The 20,765-nt window shown below is 45.2% G+C and overlaps 1 protein-coding gene across 1 annotated transcript in view; it reads left to right on the top strand.

Annotated features, from left to right (window-relative positions):
- The first annotated feature begins 1,640 nt into the window (after positions 1–1,640).
- Positions 1,641–20,765, top strand: part of NEURL1B (neuralized E3 ubiquitin protein ligase 1B) — a 285,977-nt gene continuing 266,852 nt past the window's right edge. The window contains exon 1 of the mRNA XM_084832402.1: positions 1,641–2,077. Coding sequence (XP_084688528.1) covers positions 1,987–2,077 — 91 coding nt within the window. The 5' untranslated portion in view covers positions 1,641–1,986. The remainder of the gene's footprint in view (positions 2,078–20,765) is intronic.

The raw sequence follows: 20,765 nt of genomic DNA, 5'->3' as shown, positions 1-20,765 counted from the left end.
GCAGTGCCTTTGCAGTGCAGGACTGATATAGCAGCAGTGTCATACTTATTAAAGGAAATACCATCAACCAGAATACATTGGTTATTCCCACTGATAAGAACAAACAAAAACAAAACTACCAGGTGATCATTCATGTGACTACAATAACATTCATAGTGACATTTCATTTATAAGCATATATGTCTGTACATATTTGTACCCCCTTCATGCCTTACTGGTGTGAAGTCTCCCATCCCACCCAAATATCCACATATGAGCCTGCCCCTGATGTCCATGTATTAGGCATTGATGTCTGAGCAGGGTAAGGATATGTGTAGACCTATGTGCATAGATGTTGAGGCAGAGCTGGGGGCAACCATGATATCCCTTTCTACATGTGAATCCCCCTTTACATGAGTCTCTATATATATATGAGATGGCTAGATAGCATCACGGATGCAACGAATATGAACTTGAGCACGCTCCGGGAGAGAGCGCAGGACAGGAAGGCCTGGCGTGCTATGGTCCACGGGGTCACAAAGAGTCGGACACGACTGAACAACAATATACATCCATGTTCACACACACTCTTGCTATGATAGGGTGGGTTTAGTTCCAGTGGTAAAGCTGGGGCAGCTAGACACTCATTTATTTTAGCTGACCTAGTGACCCAAAGGACGCTGGGGAAGGATAAGGTAAGGACCCTCTGAAGGGTACCTACCAGAGACATCTCCGGGGGACTGTAGTTATGCGAATTATTTGGGAAGGGAAACCCCAGTTCAGCACTGGTCCTCTGCCACATGTACTGCTCTCCTGATTCTACAGGCAGAACGCTTTCCAGAAGTTATTTGGGTATAGGGGATACAGATAACTTCTTCCAAAACCCATACTGGTGTAATATCTTTATGAGGCCAACCCAACGTGTGCAAGTTATCAAGATCTCAAGAACTCTCAATCAGGCCAGACGCTACAAAAATAACTACGTGTGACTCAGTCACACAAGCACGCTTCTCGCTCGCCGGCTACAGCAGGAAACGCCGCGACGCAGAGAGCCCGCCGACAGGGTACCGGCTCCCTCGGAGACCGCGCCCCCCCCCGCGGGCTCGCCACTCTCGCGCGGCGGGAAGCTGTGGCGCTGCTGTCCGCCCCGCATCGGCCCGGCGGGGGCGGGGCCGCAGTCACGTGCATATCAGAAGGACGCGCGTCTCCGGGCAACCGGGAGCCTCCGCCGCCCCTCGCCCGGGGCCGTCGGGCTTTGCTTGTGGGGTCTGGGGGAACCGCGTTCCTCCGTTGCCATTCGCTGTGCTGTTGTTTTGGCCCGTCCCGCTTTGGGGGCTTAAAAGCACGTTACGAATTGAGGAGCGAAGTTGTGATGACGGAGTGTTGCCCTGCAAGGCAGCAATCCGTAGGGGGGCTCCGCTGGCTGGGGAACGCGGGGAGTTGCAAGGCTTTCCCCCGTCTAAACGGGCGTAGGACTGCGCCTTAAAAGCACCAGCGTGTGAAAGCGGCCTGCATTCAGGCACGACACTTCCCGTGTATACTCTGGGCTGCAGCGAGAAGCGTGTCGGACTCCCGAAGCGCCTCTCCTCAGGCCCGCGTTTCTCAGCTCCGTGTCTGATTGCTGAGGACGCCCCTCTTGGCCGCCCCGCAACGCCTCCAATGGCGGCGGGGCGACGACGCGGCATCTGCCTCCCAGCCGGGCGGGATCCGCCCCGGCAGCGGCGTCTCCCCACCCCGGGCTGACGGGGAAGGCGCCGAGCGGGATCCCGCCGCCCGCCCCTTTGGCAGGTGCTCCGCGCCGTCGTCCATTGGTTGGCCTCCTCGCCCACGTGCCGGCTTTGAACTCCCGATCCGGCGGGAGAGCTGGCAGTTTCTAAAGGCCAAAGTCCCCGGACCCCCAGCCAGCCAGCCAGCCTCGCAGACATCGGAGCAGGCGACCCCGCGCCTACTTTCCTCCAGCGCCCCTCGGTCTCCAGGGAAGGGGGTCACCGCACGTACCGCGCAGCCATGGGCAATGCAGAGTCTGTCCCACTAGGGGTAGGGATTCGCATCAGTTTTAGCAGCGGCAGCAGCAGGATCCCCGACGCCTTTCGCCTAGGTAAGTGCAATGGTCGTCAGTAACATCCGTGGTGGCCGCTCTGCCACGCTCAGTTTAAGCGTGGCACCACATTTAAAGACTGAAGGTGTAATCCTATGTATGTTTAGGCAGAAAAAAAAAGTTGTGGGACTTCTCAGTGACTATGCATAGGATTGTACCCCGACAGATTTATTAAGGAGCAAACTTTTGTAGATTACAGCAGTCCCTGTCATCAAAGGAAACCACTGTTATCCTCCGTTGGTAGGTGTATGAATAAAACTGTAGACACCAGTAAGGCTAAATGGCCTTGAAATGCAAGAGGTTCAGTCTGCTTAACTGTATACAAGATAAGCCTGGGTGGCCGTTCCCTACAGAAGTAATAGGGGGTAACATCGCAGACTCTGTTAATCAAGATGTAGAGGTTTCTGGCTGTGTAGAATGCCACTCCCTTAATATGGAATAACCACGCCCCCTCCCTTACAACACTAATGGAATTGTGGGGAAGGGATTATGCTGCAGAAAATTTTGCTTCCAGGCACGTTTGATCCCCAGAACTTGCACCACACCTTAAAAAAGATATTGTAGAGCTGGAAAAAGTGCAGAAAAGGGCAACTAAAATGATCAAGGGCCTGGAGCATCTCCCCTATGAAGGAAGGTTACAACAGCTGGGACTGCTGAGCTTGGAGAAAAGGAGGGTAAGGGGAGACATGATAGAGGTCTACAAAATTATGCATGGTGTGGAGAAAGTGGTAGGATGACATTTTTCTCTTTCTCTCATAATACTAGTACCCGAGGTCATCCCATGAAGCTGATTGATGGGAGATTCAGGACAGATAAAAGGCAGTATTTTTTCACACAGCACATAGTCAGACTGTGGAATTCACTACTGCAAAATGTAGTGAGGGCCACCAAATTGCATGGCTTTAAAAGGAGGTTAGGCAAATTCATGGAGGAGAAGATTATCAATGGCTACTTGTCCCTATGGCTTTACGCTACCTCTAGTATCAGAGGCAGTACGCCTGTGTACACCAGTTGCTGGAGAACATGGGTGGGAGGGTGCCGTTGCACTCATGTCCTGCTTGTGGATTTCCTGTGGGCAGGTGGTTGGCCACTGTGTGAACAGAATGCTGGACTAGGTGGCCCCTTGGTCTGATGCAGCAGGGCTCTTCTTCTTTTACTTATGTTTAAACCCTGTGGGCCAGTAGAAAGAAACAGATTTCTCATAGGGGCTTGCAAGCTGAGGGGTGAGACCGCCTTTAATAGGAATTTTGAGTGGTAGTAGCAAAAAGTATAAAAGAGGGCTGAAGCCCATTTTGTCAGCTGCATGAGGTGGTCACGCAAGTGAGTAGGGATGCCAAAGGATCAAGTAATGCAAAAGATATTAGTGGGTGTGCTGTGATACTGTGCAGAACACAAATGAATACAGAATCCAACCAGCATGGCTGTGAGGCACTCCTGAGTAGCAGCCACAGGTGATGAATAGCCATAGGCAATATCAATAGTATTGCTAGTGTAAGTAAAAACCTGAAAAGGGACAGTTACTTTCTGTAGTGAGCTAGCAACTCCTAAGTTTAGTTAAGATCAAATTCTGTGGTATTTGACACTACCAAATTCTGTCTTGACAAATCCCAGGAATAGGTAGTTCACTGGAAAAAGTAATTTTCCCTCTTTAGTTGTTTGTTTACACTCTTGCTTGTTCATCTCCTGTGGCTGAGCCTGTGAATCAGCAGTGGGTCACAGCCATGCTGATTGGATTCTGTATTCATTTGTGCTCTCCATGGTACTGTGACATACTTAGTGCTATTTATTTTTATGCTTAAATAATTGCTTTTCTCTTTGTATTCAGTGCTTATATTCACATACACACAGGTGAACTCTTAATTCATCAGATGAAGTGGACTATGGCATGCAAAAGCATATATCACAATGAATGTGTGCATATTTAAGGCGCTTCAAGACTGTTGGTTTTGCTGCAACAGACTAACACAGTCATCCCTCTGGGCGCATTGTACAGATACAATTAGTAGGGATGGTGGTGTGTGAGGATGATTACCCTGTTATTTCTCCCTACTCGCATCCTAAAGGCATAACTGGAAATAGGGCTAAATCACAAGGCTGCTCTCTGAGCCATTGGTTCTGTGAGCAAGTTGGTGCTGCTTGTCACAGCCACACCAGCACTTTGCGCTTATGGAGGCGGATTCACATGACCAGTTTATCTTATGTATATTTAATTTGTGTGTTGGGGGGGCAGGGGGAAACACACTTGCACTGATTGAAAAAGATGCCCAGACGATTATTATGTGAGTTCTTTGCTTCCAAGTTGCATGTTTCAGATGTGGGCAGTTCAAGTCCTGCTCCTGAAACCCAGGTGGCAGTGTTCACAAGGAGCTCTTTTCGCTAGTGACATCTGATACATTAGCTGTATCCCCTTCTGGAGAACAGGAACCTGGCAACCATAACTCACCTTTTGGTAACCGTAAAGATTGTGTAGTATCCAACTGTGCATTACCGCTAATGATGTTGCGCTAGTGTAAACCAATGCTTGCACAACTTAGTGCTTGCTAGGGCAATGGGAAGAAGAGGTGCCAAATTAGTAGTAGCACTGGAGCACAGTTTAATACTACCCACTGACTACTGGTTGCAATATGTTCTACAGGGGCTGCTCCTCCCATGCTTGCACTTTGTCTGTCTCCTCTGACAGTGGAGTAGTACCTTCAGGATGGTGTAAGACATGCACATTGCACACAGTCTTCCTAGAGTGATTATCCAAAATATGCTCCCCCCTAAATTGCTCCCTTGTAATTTGCTGCTTGAGATAGGGCCTTCAACCCAACTGTCCCATTGCATACCTCTTCTTGGAACAGGACACTAATGTCCTTTTCAGGCATTACTGAAACTAGTAAAATTCGCCACAGCAGGGAGGCCTTCACATGTAAAGCTGTATGCATGGACGCTTGCATGTGATTTGGAACCCTCATCATGCAGGGTTTCAAACTGCATGGGAGCCTATGCCTGTCCAGTTTTATGTGTGAGTTCCTCCCCACTGCAGGCATTCATGCTGTACACATGGATGCCTTTGGGTGGAGCCACATTGTGATGCAACATTGAGGGCAGGTCTACTTGATGCAGCCCCGTTCCTGCTTATGTGGTGAGTTTTACTAGTTTCAATAATGCCTGAATAGGGCTTAAGAGCACACAAGATCAGTGTTGTAGCAGTTGTACTTACATTCTGGAAAAAATGGAAAGTTGTTGGTGGCTCCCTTTTAAAACCTATTCACAGCCTCCTCCTAGTGTACACTAGAGAGTGCCTTCCCTTATATCACTCATCTCTGCCCTTTTTGATCTATAAAAGTAGGGTTGATTTGCTTTAATGATTTAAATTGCTTTTCTGAAGGACTCAATGTTAATGATATAAATCACAGTCTAAATCACTAGTGAAGAAGATGCTATTTAATCATAAAGAAATATGGACAATCAAAGAAGCTCCCCATCCTTGCCACCCCGGCAAAGAAAGTGTGGGGAGGGACAACCAACTATCCCTTTTAAAGTCTGTTGATAGCACATGCATTCTAGCATGAGGCCTTCATGACTGTCCTGACAGCCAGAGCTGGTGTATGACCTATCCTGGGCCAGTTGAAGAAGTAATGAGGATTTGTTGTTTAAAGTTTCCCCATCCCAAGAAGTTTCCTGCTTGTACTGGTGTTTGAGGAAGTTGAACACAGAGGGAAGAACCTGACTGTGCCTCAGGATTCCCTAAAGTCTGGCTTAGCCTAGCAGCGGTGGCTGAGTTCCTTTGATCTCTGGTTCATTGGAACTGAAGCCAGAAGGACTTTCAGCTACTGCAGCAACACTGCTTGGTCTTGGATGTTTCCAGAGCACAGAAGTAGCTGTAGGTTGCTGACATGTTTTGAGAATAAGCACAGTTTCAGAGGAAGAAGAGAAATTTCCTTAAAAAAAAATTGGCTTGTGGTTATTCTTATGGGCCTTTTCCCCTGAAAAAGAGCTTTTGCCCAGAACATGTCAGATGCTGAAAATTAGAAGCAAGGAGGGTAAGTAAAGTGCAAAACAGGTTTACAAACACTAAAATATTTCAAAAGTGTTTGAGGGTAACAACTTGGAGTATTGTAGAATAAATGTGCAACACTACTTGTAGATTAACAATAGCCTGTTCAAAGAAGTAATATACAATTTGTATATTAACTGCAACTGAAGTATCAGATTCATAAGCTCCTTTTGCAAAACTCTCTGCCCCCGCCCCAAAAGTATCCTGCCCCTATACGCTCCATTAAAAAAAAGTAGCTGTAACACCTGTTTATGTATAAATGCCTACAACATAGATGGAACAGGTCTCTATAATTGTTGTGAACCACCCAGAGAGCTTCAGCTATTGGGCGGTATAGAAATATAATAAATAAATAAATTTATTTTAGTAGAAGTACATTCTTGTTTACTATAACCTTAATATATATTCAGAGATGTAGGTTTCATTAGAAGGTAGGCACACACTAAGCAATTATTCTGAATTGTTTTCAGATTAATTTTCTTCAAAAAAATGGGATGATAATTTGGCTATTTTAGTACTAAAGCAGAGTGAACTTGTGAAGTCATTCAGGAGATGAACCAGCTCCAACTGTTCAATTAATTATGATATTTTTGTCATGATGTGCCAGAATCACCACCACCAATCAGGCTTTAAATTATACAAATAAGACTGTCTATTCTTCTGGTTAGTTTTCGTCTTCAAGAAACAACAGCATTAACAAAACACACACATGGATTTTTGTGGAGGATACATGCAGCAGAAGTTTCCTCAGGAGTCAGGGCTGCATTAATATGTGCTGTTCAATTTTGGTTTCACTTTCTATTCCCCTCCCCTGTCCCTTGCATTTATATCCAGACTTCTCCTCCTTGTTCAGATATACTCCATCTCCCCAAATTCTCAGTTCATTGACCTTCTCAATCTTTGCACTTAGAGAGAGGCAAGGCTGAGAGAAAGAGAGCGAGAGAGTGCGAGCGAGCAAGCGCGAACACATCCTGTTCTGTATACCACCTGAACTGCAGAATAGGACTGATCAGGTTATCTCCCATCTCCATAAACTGCTGTTAACATATTCATAGAATATCATTAGAAGTTGTATAATTAGTATACATTATATCTTTGACGTAGGCTCTTTTTTTTACTAATTGAGAAAATTTCAAAATCTGATTTCAATTTTAAAAATCTAATTTACATTTAAAAAATTATTAAAAAAACAAAACAATAATTGATTTGTATCAACCCTGTATTAAGGTGGCTTCGTACTAAGTGTCATTTACTAGTGAGAAAAAAACCTGAAACGTGCACCTTATTTTTGTTTGGTTGTAGTGGCAAAATTGTGGAAATCGCTCCTTGAGGGGATATGCCAGAATCTGACTCTACACTGCCTTTGGAAAGAAAATATTTATTTATTTATTTATTTCATTTCATTTCTATACCGCCCAATAGCCAAAGCTGTCTGGGCGGTTCACAAAAACTAAAACCAAACAACACACAATAAAACAATTTAAAATATATAGAACATTAAAACCACAATATAACAATACAACCACAATAAAACCTAGCAGCAGTACAGGAGTTTAAAATACAGATTTAAAACAGCAAAGATAAAAATTTAGAAAGCTAAAATGCTAAAATGCCTGGGAAAATAAAAAGGTCTTCACCTGGCGCCGAAAGGAGGACAATGTAGGCGCCAGGCGAACCTCACTAGGGAGCTCATTCCAGAGCCAGGGTGCCACAACAGAAAAAGCCCTCCTCCTAGTAGCCACCCGCCTCACTTGCTTTGGCAGGGGCTCACGGAGAAGGGCCGCTGATGATGATCTTAAGGTCCGGGCAGGCACATATGGGAGGAGGCGATCCTTCAGGTAACCTGGCCCCAAGCCGTTAAGGGCTTTGAATGTTAACACCAGCACTTTGAATCGGGCCCGACTCAAATAGCGTGTGTGTGTAGTCTTGCATTTTTTGAATATTTAATCTAGAAATTCATTTTTAGTGGAAAGCTGTTGTTGTTACATGTTTACACTATTGGTTTTATTATAGTATATTTTTAGTTTCTTGTCAGACTATTTTACTGATACAGTAGTCTGACAAGCCCTTGGAGTTTCTAATTTTGAATATAAAAACAGGATATAAACTTTAAAAAAATTATGATGGATGCTGTTAAACATTGCTGTTAGCCCTGTTCAAATATAATGTTTGGCTACTCGCACAGGTTAAAGTCGCTATGGCATAGATCCAGGAAAGCTAGCAAAGTGGTGAAATCAGTGGAACTTACTTCCAGGTTTTAGATTTGGAGTGTGAGAGTATTGTGGCTATATATATTCATGCCAATGCTGTTGTAACCTTAGGGTTTCACTGCTTCTTATCTGTTCATCAGCATGAATGTTTAATTTTAAATATGTACAGTCAGGGCCAGAAATATTGGAACAAGGATAACTGTTATGGCAGTTGGCCTCTGTACACCACCACGCTGAAGTTGAAAGGAAACACACCCAGATGGGAGCAAAGTCAGGACTTTCAGCTGTAATTCAAGGGGTTTGACAGAAGGGGGGCACTAACCATTCAGGAAGGACAGCCAGTGGCAAACACACACACACCCATCGTTGGTGGCTCATAAGTAATGGAACAAATGGCTGACAAGCAGCTGCATGGCCAGATGTGGCCTGTTTCCTGGGTACCCCATGACCAATCAAGCAGATAAAAGGCCTGGAGGTGGTTCGGAGTGTTACATTTGCATTTGGTAGCTGTTCACTGGAACTCCCAACATGAGGTCCAAAGAGGTGTCCATGCGAGTGAAGGAGGCCATCATTAGGCTGAGGAAACAAAATAAACCCATCAGAGAGATAGCAAAAACAGTGGGAGTGGCCAACACAACAGCTTAGAACATCCTGAAAAAGAAGGAATTAACTGGCAAGCTCAGCAACAGCAAAAGGCCTGGAAGACCACGGGAGACAACTAAAGTGGATGACCACAGAATTCTGCTCATGGTGAAGAGGAACCCTTTCACAACATCTAGCCAGGTCAAGAATGCTCTTGAGGAGGTAGGCATGTCATTGTCATCATCTGGTCAAGCGACGGCTTTATGAATGTAAATACAGAGCCTTCACAACAAGGTGCAAACCACTGGTAAAGCTAAAGAACAGACAGGCCAAAGTAGCCTTTGCCTGCAAGCACCTAAAAAGCCCGCCCAGTTCTGGAATGAGATTCTTTGGACTGATGAAACCAAGATTAACTTGTACCAGAATGATGGGAAGAGAAAAGTATGGAGAAGGAAAGGAACAGCTCATGATCCAAAGCATACCACATCATATGTCAAACATGGTGGAGGCAGTGTTATGGCATGGGCATGTATGGCTGCCAATGGAGCCGGGTCACTGGTATTTATTGATGACCTGACTGCTGAGAAAAGCAGCAGGATGAATTCTAAAGTGTATAGGGCTATACTTTCTGCTCAGATTCAGCCGAATGCTGCCAAACTGATAGGACGCCGCTTCATATTGCAGATGTATAATGACCCAAAACATACAGCAAAAGCTACCCAAGAGTTTCTGAAGGCAAAGAAGTGGGATGTTCTTCAATGGCCAAGTCAGTCACCTGATCTCAACCCAATAGAGCATGCTTTTCACTTACTGAAGACAAGACTAAAGGCAGAAAGACCCACAAACCAGCAGCTGAAGGCAGCTGCAGTGAAGGCCTGGCAAAGCATCTTGAGGGAGGAAACTCAGCATTTGGTCATGTCCATGGGTTCCAGACTTCAGGAAGTCATTGACTGCAAAGGACTTTCATCCAGGTATTAAAGGCGATCCTTAAGTTTGAAATGATGTTGGTTTGTTCCATTACTTATGAGCCACCAACAATGGGGGGGGGTGTATGCCACTGGCTGTACTTCCTGAATGGTTAGTGCCCCACGTTTGTCAAACCCCTTGAATTACAGCTGAAAGTCCTGACTTTGCTCCCATCTGGGTGTGTTTCCTTTCAACTTCAATGTGGTGGTGTACAGAGGCCAACTGCCATAACAGTTATCCTTGTTCCAATATTTCTGGCCCTGACTGTATATTACTTACAGTGTACACCACATTTTCTGTGCAGTCATTTTGGCCCTTGTTTGGCAAAATGACAATAGTATTTGCAAAAGCATCAGTTTCTGGTCCTGTCTTTAGTCCTTAAATGAGATGGGTCTTTGCAAAGCGTGTTTTTGTTTTAAAAAGCTGCTTAAAAATAAAAAAAGTTCCTTCACTCCAGTATTCAATCTAATATTCATGGGGTAGCGAGGTAACACTTTTCCATTCCCATAATCATCTTCTTCACCATCTGTATAACCCATTAGCATGTCCCAAGTGCTTTGCATTACATTATATTAGTGTGGTCTGGCCTCTTTTGCTTACAAAGGGAGTGACAGTGTTTTAGAGTTAGAAATAATACCCCTCTGGGGTTTTTTAAGTACTTGAGTTTTCACAACTAAAAACATGAAGGACCCTTAAAAATGATGTCATAAAGCCTGATATCCTGTACTGATTTATCTCATCTAGGTTACAATCTTAAACACACTAGGGAGTAAGAACCTTTGGACCCAATGGGATGTATTTCTGATTAAACATGCTGCTACTCTGCTTTGTTTCCTGGGTAAATACTTTACAGGGAAGCCTAGAGCCTGAGGTAATCAAGTAACTCAAGTCACAGCTCTTCATCCAGTTCTTGAAGGCTCATAGAGAGAGAGCCAAATGCAGCAACTTGACTGTTAGAGGAAAAACATACATTGCCACAGTTTTTGTGTCATACATTTTTTTACCAGGAAGGCTAAGGCTTAGGTTCATTCACCTGGCTCATAGTTTCTGCCAGTCCAGGTTTATTGGTATATTACAACATGACCCAAGAAGATGATTAATGGTACAATTCTGTACATGTCTATTCAGAAGTAAGTCCCATTGGGTAGTATCTAATTTTAGTCCTATGCAGAGTAGACCCATTGAAATGTGTGGGGTTTAAGTTAGTCATGACTAACTTGAGTCTCATTCATTTCAGTGGGTCTCCTCTAACTGGGACTAATATTGGATCTTACCCATTAGGTTCAGTGGGGGCTTACTCCCAGCCAAGTGGGTATAGGATTGCATCCTTGGTCAGCACTCTTGTAGTTTTGAGTATTAGCCACTCTAGCTAGGTGATCCTACAGTCCCACTAAGCTGGTGGGTATTATGCCAGAGTTAACGCTAGTGTAATTTAATCACTCTCTTTTACTCAGCCAGCAGCAGAATGAACAGCACAACAGGTATGAAAGCGAAGCCATCACAGTGGCGTACACTCCCACAATGCGTCGGCCTTGGGGCGTCACTCTCCACCAAGTATGACTGCATGCTGACAGTGCTCCCATGTCAGCCATGCATGAAAGGTACCACTCAATGCATGGTGATGGTTGAACAATCCAGTCACATCGGCCAACCCAGTGCACTCACCCTCTTTACACACAATGCACAGTCAGGCAGCCACACAGGCCACAGTGCCTTCCCATGCACAAGCTGCTATGGAGTTGCATGTAGGAGCACTGCGTGCCCATTCGCTCAGTGGGAAGAGGCAATGCAGTGGGAGGCAGGAGATGTAAGTCTGCGTCCGACCTCAGGGTGATGCACGTTCAGCCTTCATAAGACAAAGCCCACTTTTTGGGTATCCTGATGGCAACAGTAGTTTTAGATGTAAAAGGGGAGATGTAGCAATGCTAGAAGAACCCATGCCCCGTCCGCGTAAGCACACAGGCAAGTCATGCCTCACGCCCTTCCTTTATAATTAAGTATTTCTGAGGGTACATTCGCTCCATCTGTTAGGTAGAGCTACCCAATTTGGCTTCTATTGACTGCCTTCCATGCACTGATACCTCATCCCTTCTGCATGGTAACAATTAAAAACCCTTAATTGCTCATGCCGGTGGTATCTCTTGTGGACATTTGTGCTGTCATTTCAAGTGGCCGTACTCTCCACCCACAAAGGGATCTCCTATCTGACCCAGTAGGGGGCAGCACCCTACCATAATCTGTGGTTTGCTCTTCCTTTAATTGCCCCAGTAGAAACCCACTCTTGCTTTGCGTTTTCTCTTGCATTCCCAGTGTTGCTGCATTGTCCCAAAGTGAGGAGCCAGCAGTGGCTGCATTTCAGTCATTCTTGCAGAACAAAAAGTGTTTGCTTTTGCATCTTCTTATGTTAATTATACTTTTTTCTCTCTCTAGCCAGCAGTGGTAGATGTCCATCACTAGATGGCACTCTGAATTCATAAGTTTAATTGCCTCAATTGACTGATGATTTATTAAGAGCTAAGCTAGTTGTACAGATTAGTTTTCATTTCTCTCCCACCCACGTCATGAAGAGAATGCAACCTAAGTTGCAAAATATTACTGTTATGACAATGCATTGGAGATAGTACGCATTATAATGGCACTGAATAAGAAGCTAATGGCCCTATGTGATGTTGCACTGTCGGCCTTCACAATTAAGTCTTTTGATGAACAGCTGTCTCATTTTGTAAATGTCAATGTGTACCCTGATCTTTGTTTTTACTCAGATGTAGAGCCTCTTAAAGTTCAATGGGGCTCACTCCTATGTAAGTGTGCGTAGAGTGCAGCCTTACAGGGTGGTCACTGTAGCAGGTGGCTGCTATGCCAGGGCTGATGTTGGCATAATGTTGTTTGTAGTCCTGTGCTCAAACAGCAGCTAGCATGTTGCAGCAGCCAGGAGGAGAGCAACTAGCACCTATAGCCACAAACTCCAGGGCTTCCTGCAGGCAGGGATTCAAATTCCCCTGGCAGGACAAAGAAAGAATGCCTGCAAATAACCAGGTCACACAGGAAAGGAAGGGTTGACACTCCAGTAGCATCATCCAACCAGCTCCATTGACTAGGAGGCATGAATGGAGACTCCCCTGGGATCCCCAGGAGAAGGGTTTACTTCCTGCTGTGGGATAAGTGCTCCCACGCAGATGCTCATCGGAACACTCCAGACATCACAGTGGTGTCAGCACCCAGGAGAGGCAGGCAAGCTTTTCTGCAAGAGAGAGGGACGCATGCTTAATGAAGAGCAGAAACCACAATGAGATGTTCACAGGGGCCAACACCAGGGCATTCCTGGTAGCTCCACCATGAGAGAGAGAGAGTGAGCGAGCAGTGCAGTGCAGCAGAAAATAGGAGATGTAGGGTTGAGTCCTGCTATGGGGGAAATGCTAAGGTGAACTCATAAGTTACACCACTGCATGGTGGCAGCTTATCTTCCCCCTTTCTGTAAACTGCTTACTTAACCAGTATGGCAGAGGCTGCCACAACCTGTAGAGTAAGCTTGGCAAGCCACAACATGGTTTTTCCATATAGGGGAGGGGTCGGAGACACCCTGGGGCCATGGTAGTTTGAATGCTCTGAACACCTTGGGTTGCTTAGGGTAAGAGATGGGAGGGAGTTTGGATGTTCCATTTTGAGATATGGGCTGCCCACTAGCTGTAGAGTGCTCTGTCCTTAAAGCTCCAATAGAGGCAGTCGAGTTGAGGGTCTGGGTGGGTTTTTATATCTGGAGTCTTGAGGCAGAATACTTGTGAATATTCTGAGAAGTGTTAGTAATATAACCTTCCCACTAAATCATGAGCCTCGGCTGCTTGTGCAAAGTGCCCTTTCACCATGCTCCACCAGCATAAGTGTTCCACTGCTGATAGCACCCTACCAATGCACGAATATTGCTGCCCTGCTAGAAGTGTTTCCTATCAGCATAGTGCTGTGTTTTGCTGGCGCAGGTGAACTTAGGAATGATCCTACCCCACCCAGTGGGCATAACGCAAGGTTGGGCTCATGCCGTTAGCTGATTAATTGCATTATTTCATGGTTTTATTATTTTGGAGTTATAGTAAATGTTCAGAAAAAGATTTTTAAAAAATCAAACTGCGGCGGGGGGGGGGGTTGTTGTTGTTTAATAGTGCATGCAGATTTGCATTACACTGACAGTTTGTAGCCCAGCAGTGCCAAACTATAAAATTAAAGTGTGATCTGAACTCTCGAGCCAGGGGCAATCCATACTAATGTATAAAATGTACAATAGTTATAAAAATGCTATTTCTTGCCTAAACTAAACACTTCTATGAGTCTAGAAAAAAGTCCTTGTCTTTCTGTAGGAGTTGGTAGTAACTAGTGATGACAATGTCAATGATGACTGACTGTCATGACTGACTGGCTGACTGAATGAATGGGTGTTTCACCTGCCATCTCTTTGAAACTCCTTCCATTTGAGAAACATGCTAGTTTAATGATCCATCATATAGGGATAAGTCTGGGCCAAAAAGGATAGCACTGGGAAGGAATCACTCTTGATATTGATGGCACATTGCATCCCGCCTGCCCCCCAGTTGGAATGAACCCATATAAGTGGGCAAGAGTTTTGCTTGTGAGGGGACCTCCAAGATAGTTCTGGCCTTGAAATGAGGGTCCTCCTCAAGGAGCATATTAAACTGGCCCAGAGAAGCTACATAAGCAATGTTACTGCTGAAGCTAAGTAGCTGTGGCCCAGCGCATTAGCCTTGATGGAAAAGGTCTTTGGGGTGGGTGGCATATGTAATCCACTTTGATTAATTCTTTGGGAAAAGAATGGTTGCAGATGTAACAAATAATATTCTGAGACTCTGTGTAGTGCGATGGCGAAAGTATTGGTTTAGAAGTAGGAAATGCAGGTTCAAATCCTGCTTGATCATGATGTTCACTCTGTAGCCTTGGGCAAGTCACTGTCTCTTAGCCTCACCTACCTCTCAGGATAGCTGTGGAGCTAAAATGCTACTGAGAATTCCTTGGAGGAAGGGTAGGATACCAAGGAAACTAATAAACAGACAAATCAAATTTAACAGGTAAAGAAAACTGGTCAGTGGTGAGTAAGGTAAGACTGCTGAGCAAAGACACGGACTATGGAAGAAAAAATTAATACACAACCGCTAAGCTACCTGTTGTAAGCTATTGTGTCTTTCTTAAGGTCTCTCCAGAAACTGGGTTAAGTCCCCATAAAGAGGAAAATCATTTTGAAAGAATCACGTGTTTGGTTTATGTAGGTGAGACAATATGAGCAGCACATGCTGAAATTAAGTTGTGGTCTAAAGGAGCCATTTGTAAGTCCTAAACGATCAGGGCAAAACTACACGCTACATTAAATGCATAGTGCAGGGGGCAGGCAATATGGTACCCATGGGCACCAATGTGCCCCTGGACACCTTTTTTCCTCCTGCCAAGGTGCCCTACTCCTCCCACTTAAAAAATAAAATAAAAATTAAGAAATTTTCTTATTGGCAGCTGGGATTGTTGTGAAATAGGTTTCTGTTTGTGCTGAAAACTCCAGGTTCAAAGGAGATGTTTAGTGTGTGTTGGGGCTCAGACCTCACCTCTGCCTTGTACCTAGCCTTTTGGGCACATTACTTGTCCTTTGCCACATGTCCCATGGCATCCATTTTGTGGTGGTGCCCAGGACACTTTCTTAAATTGCCAAATGTGCCTACAGGCCCCCCAAAGTTGCTTACCCCTGGTAGAGTGTATACCTGATCCTAACTTCTTTTTACTTGAGTGTAAGTGCATGTTCCCCCTGATCTGGATTGGGACCCACTGCTCACAGGTAAAAGGCATTAAACCTTTCCACCTAGGTGTCTCCCCCTAAATTCGAATCCCCACCCCCTGCATGGGGGCTAAAATAAGAAAGAAAAACTCAATTGGTGCTCCCTCTGTGAAGGCAAGTGCCAGTTGGACAGCACCACCCGCCTGTTGTGGGCATGCCTTTACAGCATTTATTTGGGATTTGTAAATGTGCTAGTGCAGTACATTTGATCCCTGCAGTTTACACAAAGAGTTCCTTCCACATTCAGGTACTAGGTGATGTGGGAGAGGGCTGTAGGTAGGACCAGCCTGGACTCTGAATTTGCATGGCAGGCTTCCCACTGCTGGCATGATGGGGGTGCCCCAGAGGAACAGAGTACCTACTTTGTCCTGAGGAGACTCTTCAGAGCTTTTGCTGTGGGACCTGCAGTCAGGAGTGTGGGTAGCTGTTGTGTGGTGACAGAATTGACTTGTACTGATTCCCCAGCAGGCAAGATACGCTGTTTCTAGGGTGCGTATGCCTCTTTTCTTATGTGCCTAAGCAGCAGGCAGGCTGCTGTTTGACTTGTGGCATGTGGTGGAGTGGGAGTGAATTTCTCCTGCCAGCACGTTGGCTGTAGGAACGTGTTCCTTTCCTCAGCTCAGCACAGAAGTTCAGGAAGAGAAATGGGTGTTTGTGTCTACTGTCTATGGTGCTGTCTTACTTTGATGGGAGTCAGAGTGTTCTCTTCAGATTCCTGAGTGGAATGTGTGGGAGGCAGTGGAGTCTTTGTAATAGTTATTCATCTTTTCAAAACTTGAGACTTGGCTGGAGTGAACAGGAAGAAGATGACGAATCCTTCTCTCATATACAGCACAACCTCAAGGGTTTTATCTCCTTGGCTTTAAATCATCTTACTAAGCAACCAAACAAATCCAGCACCTCACTTGCTTTTGTCAGTAAATGTAAACAGAACTCATTCTGAATGTGCCTAAGCACATTCAGCACAAAGCCCACCTGCCTCTGGGCTGGTGCTCACCAAAAGGGGACAGGAGAACAGAAGTAGGAGTTCTGTATAATGGCAGGAAGGATTGGATGTTTTGACTTCCGGAGTCAGTGTGGTCCAGGAAAAGCTGGCCCTGGGAGACCAAGGGTGCTTTCAGATGGAGGGCTCCTAGCACTACCAAGTAGGAGGCATTGTGCAGCTATTCTGTCTTCATCTCATTAACGGATTTCCGACAGTAACCCCTCCTCCCGGAAGAAGTGTTGGGAAAATATGGGAGGGTTATGTCTGGAAGATGATGTTGTCTAGACACCTCCCCACCCCCACACTGCCCGGTAAAATTTAATGAATGAGGCAGGGTGCTGGTGTGCTAAAAGGCTCATCTGGAAGTACCCTAGAAGTCCAAGGTTTTGCAGCATATATCTCCTTAAGTGTCTCCATCTTTACAGGGTTAATTTGGGGATGACAGAGGCAAGTACATGTTGTCGTTAACCCACCCTGACCTTGAACACACATTTACACCTTATTGGTGGCCTGCAATATACATGAGAGAGTACCAAATTTATCTTCCGTTTTGCAAATGCTTCCCTGTTTGGAGCCCACTCACAAGAAACTCCTCTTGTAGCTCCTCCTCTTCACCACTGCAGCCTGGCTGTTCACCTGCCTCTCACTCTGGCCCAGGCAACGGCGGTGGTGAGAATGAGGAACAGTAGATACCACTGCCTTCTTCCTCTCTGCCTGTCAAGCAAGTGGTGGCCATGATGAGAAAGAGGAGGAGCAATAGCAGCTGGTGACAATGGCAGTGAGACGGTAGAGTCACTGGGGGAGGGGGGCTATGGAGGGTGCCTTGCCCAAGGGCCCTCAGAAACCTGGAGATGGCACTGCCTGGTAGTGCTTAAATGTTCTGATCTATTTTGTGGTGAGGATGCTTCAGGATGGGCCACATTTCCCACCAAAGTTTTAGCCCGTCCAATTTAAGTTACCCTGTAGGTTGCTTGACTAGGGTGGTCACCTAGAAGTCAGAAAAGCATTTACCTTTATCTGGAGTTCCCAATGATTGCCTCCTCACAGAATGGCAACTCCATTTCATTACAGTAAAGGGCACACAGGTCATGAACTTTGGATACATAGCTTGCATTTTACCATCAGTATCCTTTTGCTTCTGGCTGCCACATGCAGCCTTTTGCAGGCTCGGGTGATGCCAACAAAATGCATGTGTTAAAGCCATCATAGCTGAGCTTTTCAGTAACACTGTGAATTGGAGGAGGCTACAGACTGGGTTGAGGTTCATTCGAAGGAGACCTGCAGGCAACAATGTCAGGCTGTTGTGTTAAGGAGGTATTGCAGTGTGTAAGCTTGGTGCTCTCACGACTGGGATGTCAAACTGACATCCCAATCCAAATTGTTAAGTGGGGCACTGGGGGGAAATGTTTTATTCCCTTCTTTCATGGATAGGCTAGGTTTACAAAGCCCACAGAAATCTTTGCAATTTCTCAAATGTAAGCTTCTTTCTTTCGGTTGCTTTATTTTAAATGTACAAATATATATATATATATATATATATATGAGAGAATGAGAGATTAGAGGCTGCAAATCTGCTTGTGCATCACATTGCTGTACATAATGCATCTGTCTACTGTAGCTTGCAGGAACAGGAAACCGTGGGAGGAAGACATTGCTAAGGAAACGGCGCTGGCTTTAAGTGACAGAACATTGGCTAAATAAGTTGAGACTATGTAATATTCTTCTCCCATGGTTCCTAAAAAATTAGTTCCAGAGATAGCAACATTTGGAATACACTGATAGAGGAGTAGGCACTGACCTCAGCTTCTGTAAAAGTACTAATCAAAATCTGCAGGAGAAGTCCATGTTTTTGGTAGGAGTAGGTAGGTCTCACTCCAAGCCTGCCCTAAATTCATTGTGGGCTGTTGAACAGCTTGCACCAGTTGGATTCCCAACGCCTTTTCCCATCATGGAATTCTGCCTCTTCTTCATTTTCCAGTCTTGCCAGTGTGCTTGATAGGGCTTTCCCTGAGTGCTGTTAGAACCTTCTATTATAGGGGATGGGCAACATGTTTCCCTCCAGGGATTGCAGCTCCCATCAGATCTAGCCAGCATAGACATTAGTGAGGGATCATAAGGGTTGCAATCCAGCATCTGGAGGGTCACAACTTGCCCACCCCTGTTCTGTATGGTGGGATACAAGCTCTAGTTTGGTGGGAGTTCCATATTCTCTTTGGGGTGGACAGTTGTGCCACTCAGTCTAGGAGGATCTAGAAAAGGGATTTTTAGACTGCCTATTTGTTTGCTTTTTAATATAAAAATGTCTGTATCCCCCCTCCCCCTATGCACTACTGAAGTTGGCTTACAATACTTTAAGACCGCAGTATCATAACTATGACCACAGCTAGAACAAATCTGGGGGGGGGGGATTTCCTTTGCTTACACAATAGTTTCGTTTCCCCACTCTCGTTTTTCTGAAAAGTGTGAGCACATGGTGCACTCATTTCGTATTCTGCTTATTTTCAGGGTGTGCAAGGGCTGAACATGGCACAGTGATTGAATCTCCCAATCTTTTAATTTTTAACTTAAATCAGGTATGGGATGGGGTGGGGAAGTTCTGGATTTGACAGGAGTAGTGACGATGGGGGCAGGATTTGACGATTTCATATCTTACCCCCACTGTTTTCTTGATATAAGTCAGTTTCCATCAAGCTGAGGTTGGACTTGCAGTGGTGTCTGCAGGTCCAACCTCCTCCTGCCCTGCCTGCAGGTCACCCCCCCCCCCATTGTGTATCTAGTAACAGCTTGGGACTAACTGAGATTAGAAAAAGGCACGGAGGGGAAAAAGCAGCATTGCCCCCCTCCAGTGATGCTGTTCCAAGCAAATTTGGTGCCCACCGCACCTTCGTTAACACAAAAATAAAAAATGTCATGCGATCTGATCACAAATCTCGCATGTTGTGTAGTTTGGCCTGAAACTGCAGTGCTTATTGCAAGTATTTCTCAACTATAGTTTTTTCTTAGTTGTCTTCTTAAGGGCCAAACTAGATGTTATGTTTGTCACGTGGTTTGCCCTAGCATGCAAGATTTAAAACAAACAAGCAAACAAACAAATAGCCTCACTTTTCCCCTAAGTCGGATCAGGACTGTGGTGTGTTGGGGTCGGGGTCTTTAACCTTTTGCCCACGCTGTGGTCCCAATCAGAATCAAGTTCCCCCATGCCTGTTATTTGCAATGCTAGGATTCTGCATTTGTGCCAAATATATATGGCTTGCCTTAAAATTCAAATGGCCAGGCACAAGTTTTAAAATATATCTATATATCAGTGCCAGTCAACATCTTAAATCCTGCCTAAAAATAGGGTTCTCACTTAAAAAAATTACAATCCAGGCCAGCTCCTGTGCTTTTTAACGTCAGCCTGATGCTAAGAAATGAAGCAGGTGAAGCTTTTCCTTGCAAGGAGATTAGTGGTGGGGGAAAGAAGTTTTGCCCGCTTAATCTCCTTATGTCAGGCTGCTTTTAAAGGCATGACAAGAATGGGGCTAGTAAAAAAGTAGCAATTCTAATGGAGAATGGGTAGTTTAACTGGCTACGTGTTCTCAGAAGGCTGCACGTACAAACTGCTGGGGTTTTGGATCATCACTCATGCATATGTTATCCCCCCGCAACCCTGCTGTGTGCCTTTTTCCAAGCCACACAGCTCAAATTATTCTGTAAAACACTTAATTCTCACATGCTGTGTGTGTTGCACATGGATTAACACTAGTTAGATTGGTCCTGAGATTTGGTTAGATTGGTCCTGACCTGCATTAATTAGGCCCTAAAGGGTTCAGTCAATTGTAATTTAAATAAACTGGCTCTGTTAATGTGAAGCATGTTTAACCCAATAATTCTTTAATTCCAGAAACCCATTTTAGAGCATGCAAGCTACCCACCAAATGATTTTACCTCTCCCTTCTTTCAAACCATACCTAAGATAAGTGACTCTTACAACTAGTGCAGAGACTTACTTGTCCCACAGCAGACGAAAGTGAAGCTGAGTGGATGTAATTCATGGGTGGGCAAGACATGGCCAGCCATGGCCGTTTTGTGTCCCCTCC

This window comes from Heloderma suspectum, chromosome 2, assembly GCF_057233095.1.
Source record: "Heloderma suspectum isolate Gila_16-S chromosome 2, 16-S_ref, whole genome shotgun sequence".
Taxonomy (NCBI): domain Eukaryota; kingdom Metazoa; phylum Chordata; class Lepidosauria; order Squamata; family Helodermatidae; genus Heloderma; species Heloderma suspectum.
This window is presented reverse-complemented; position numbering and strand designations above follow the sequence as displayed.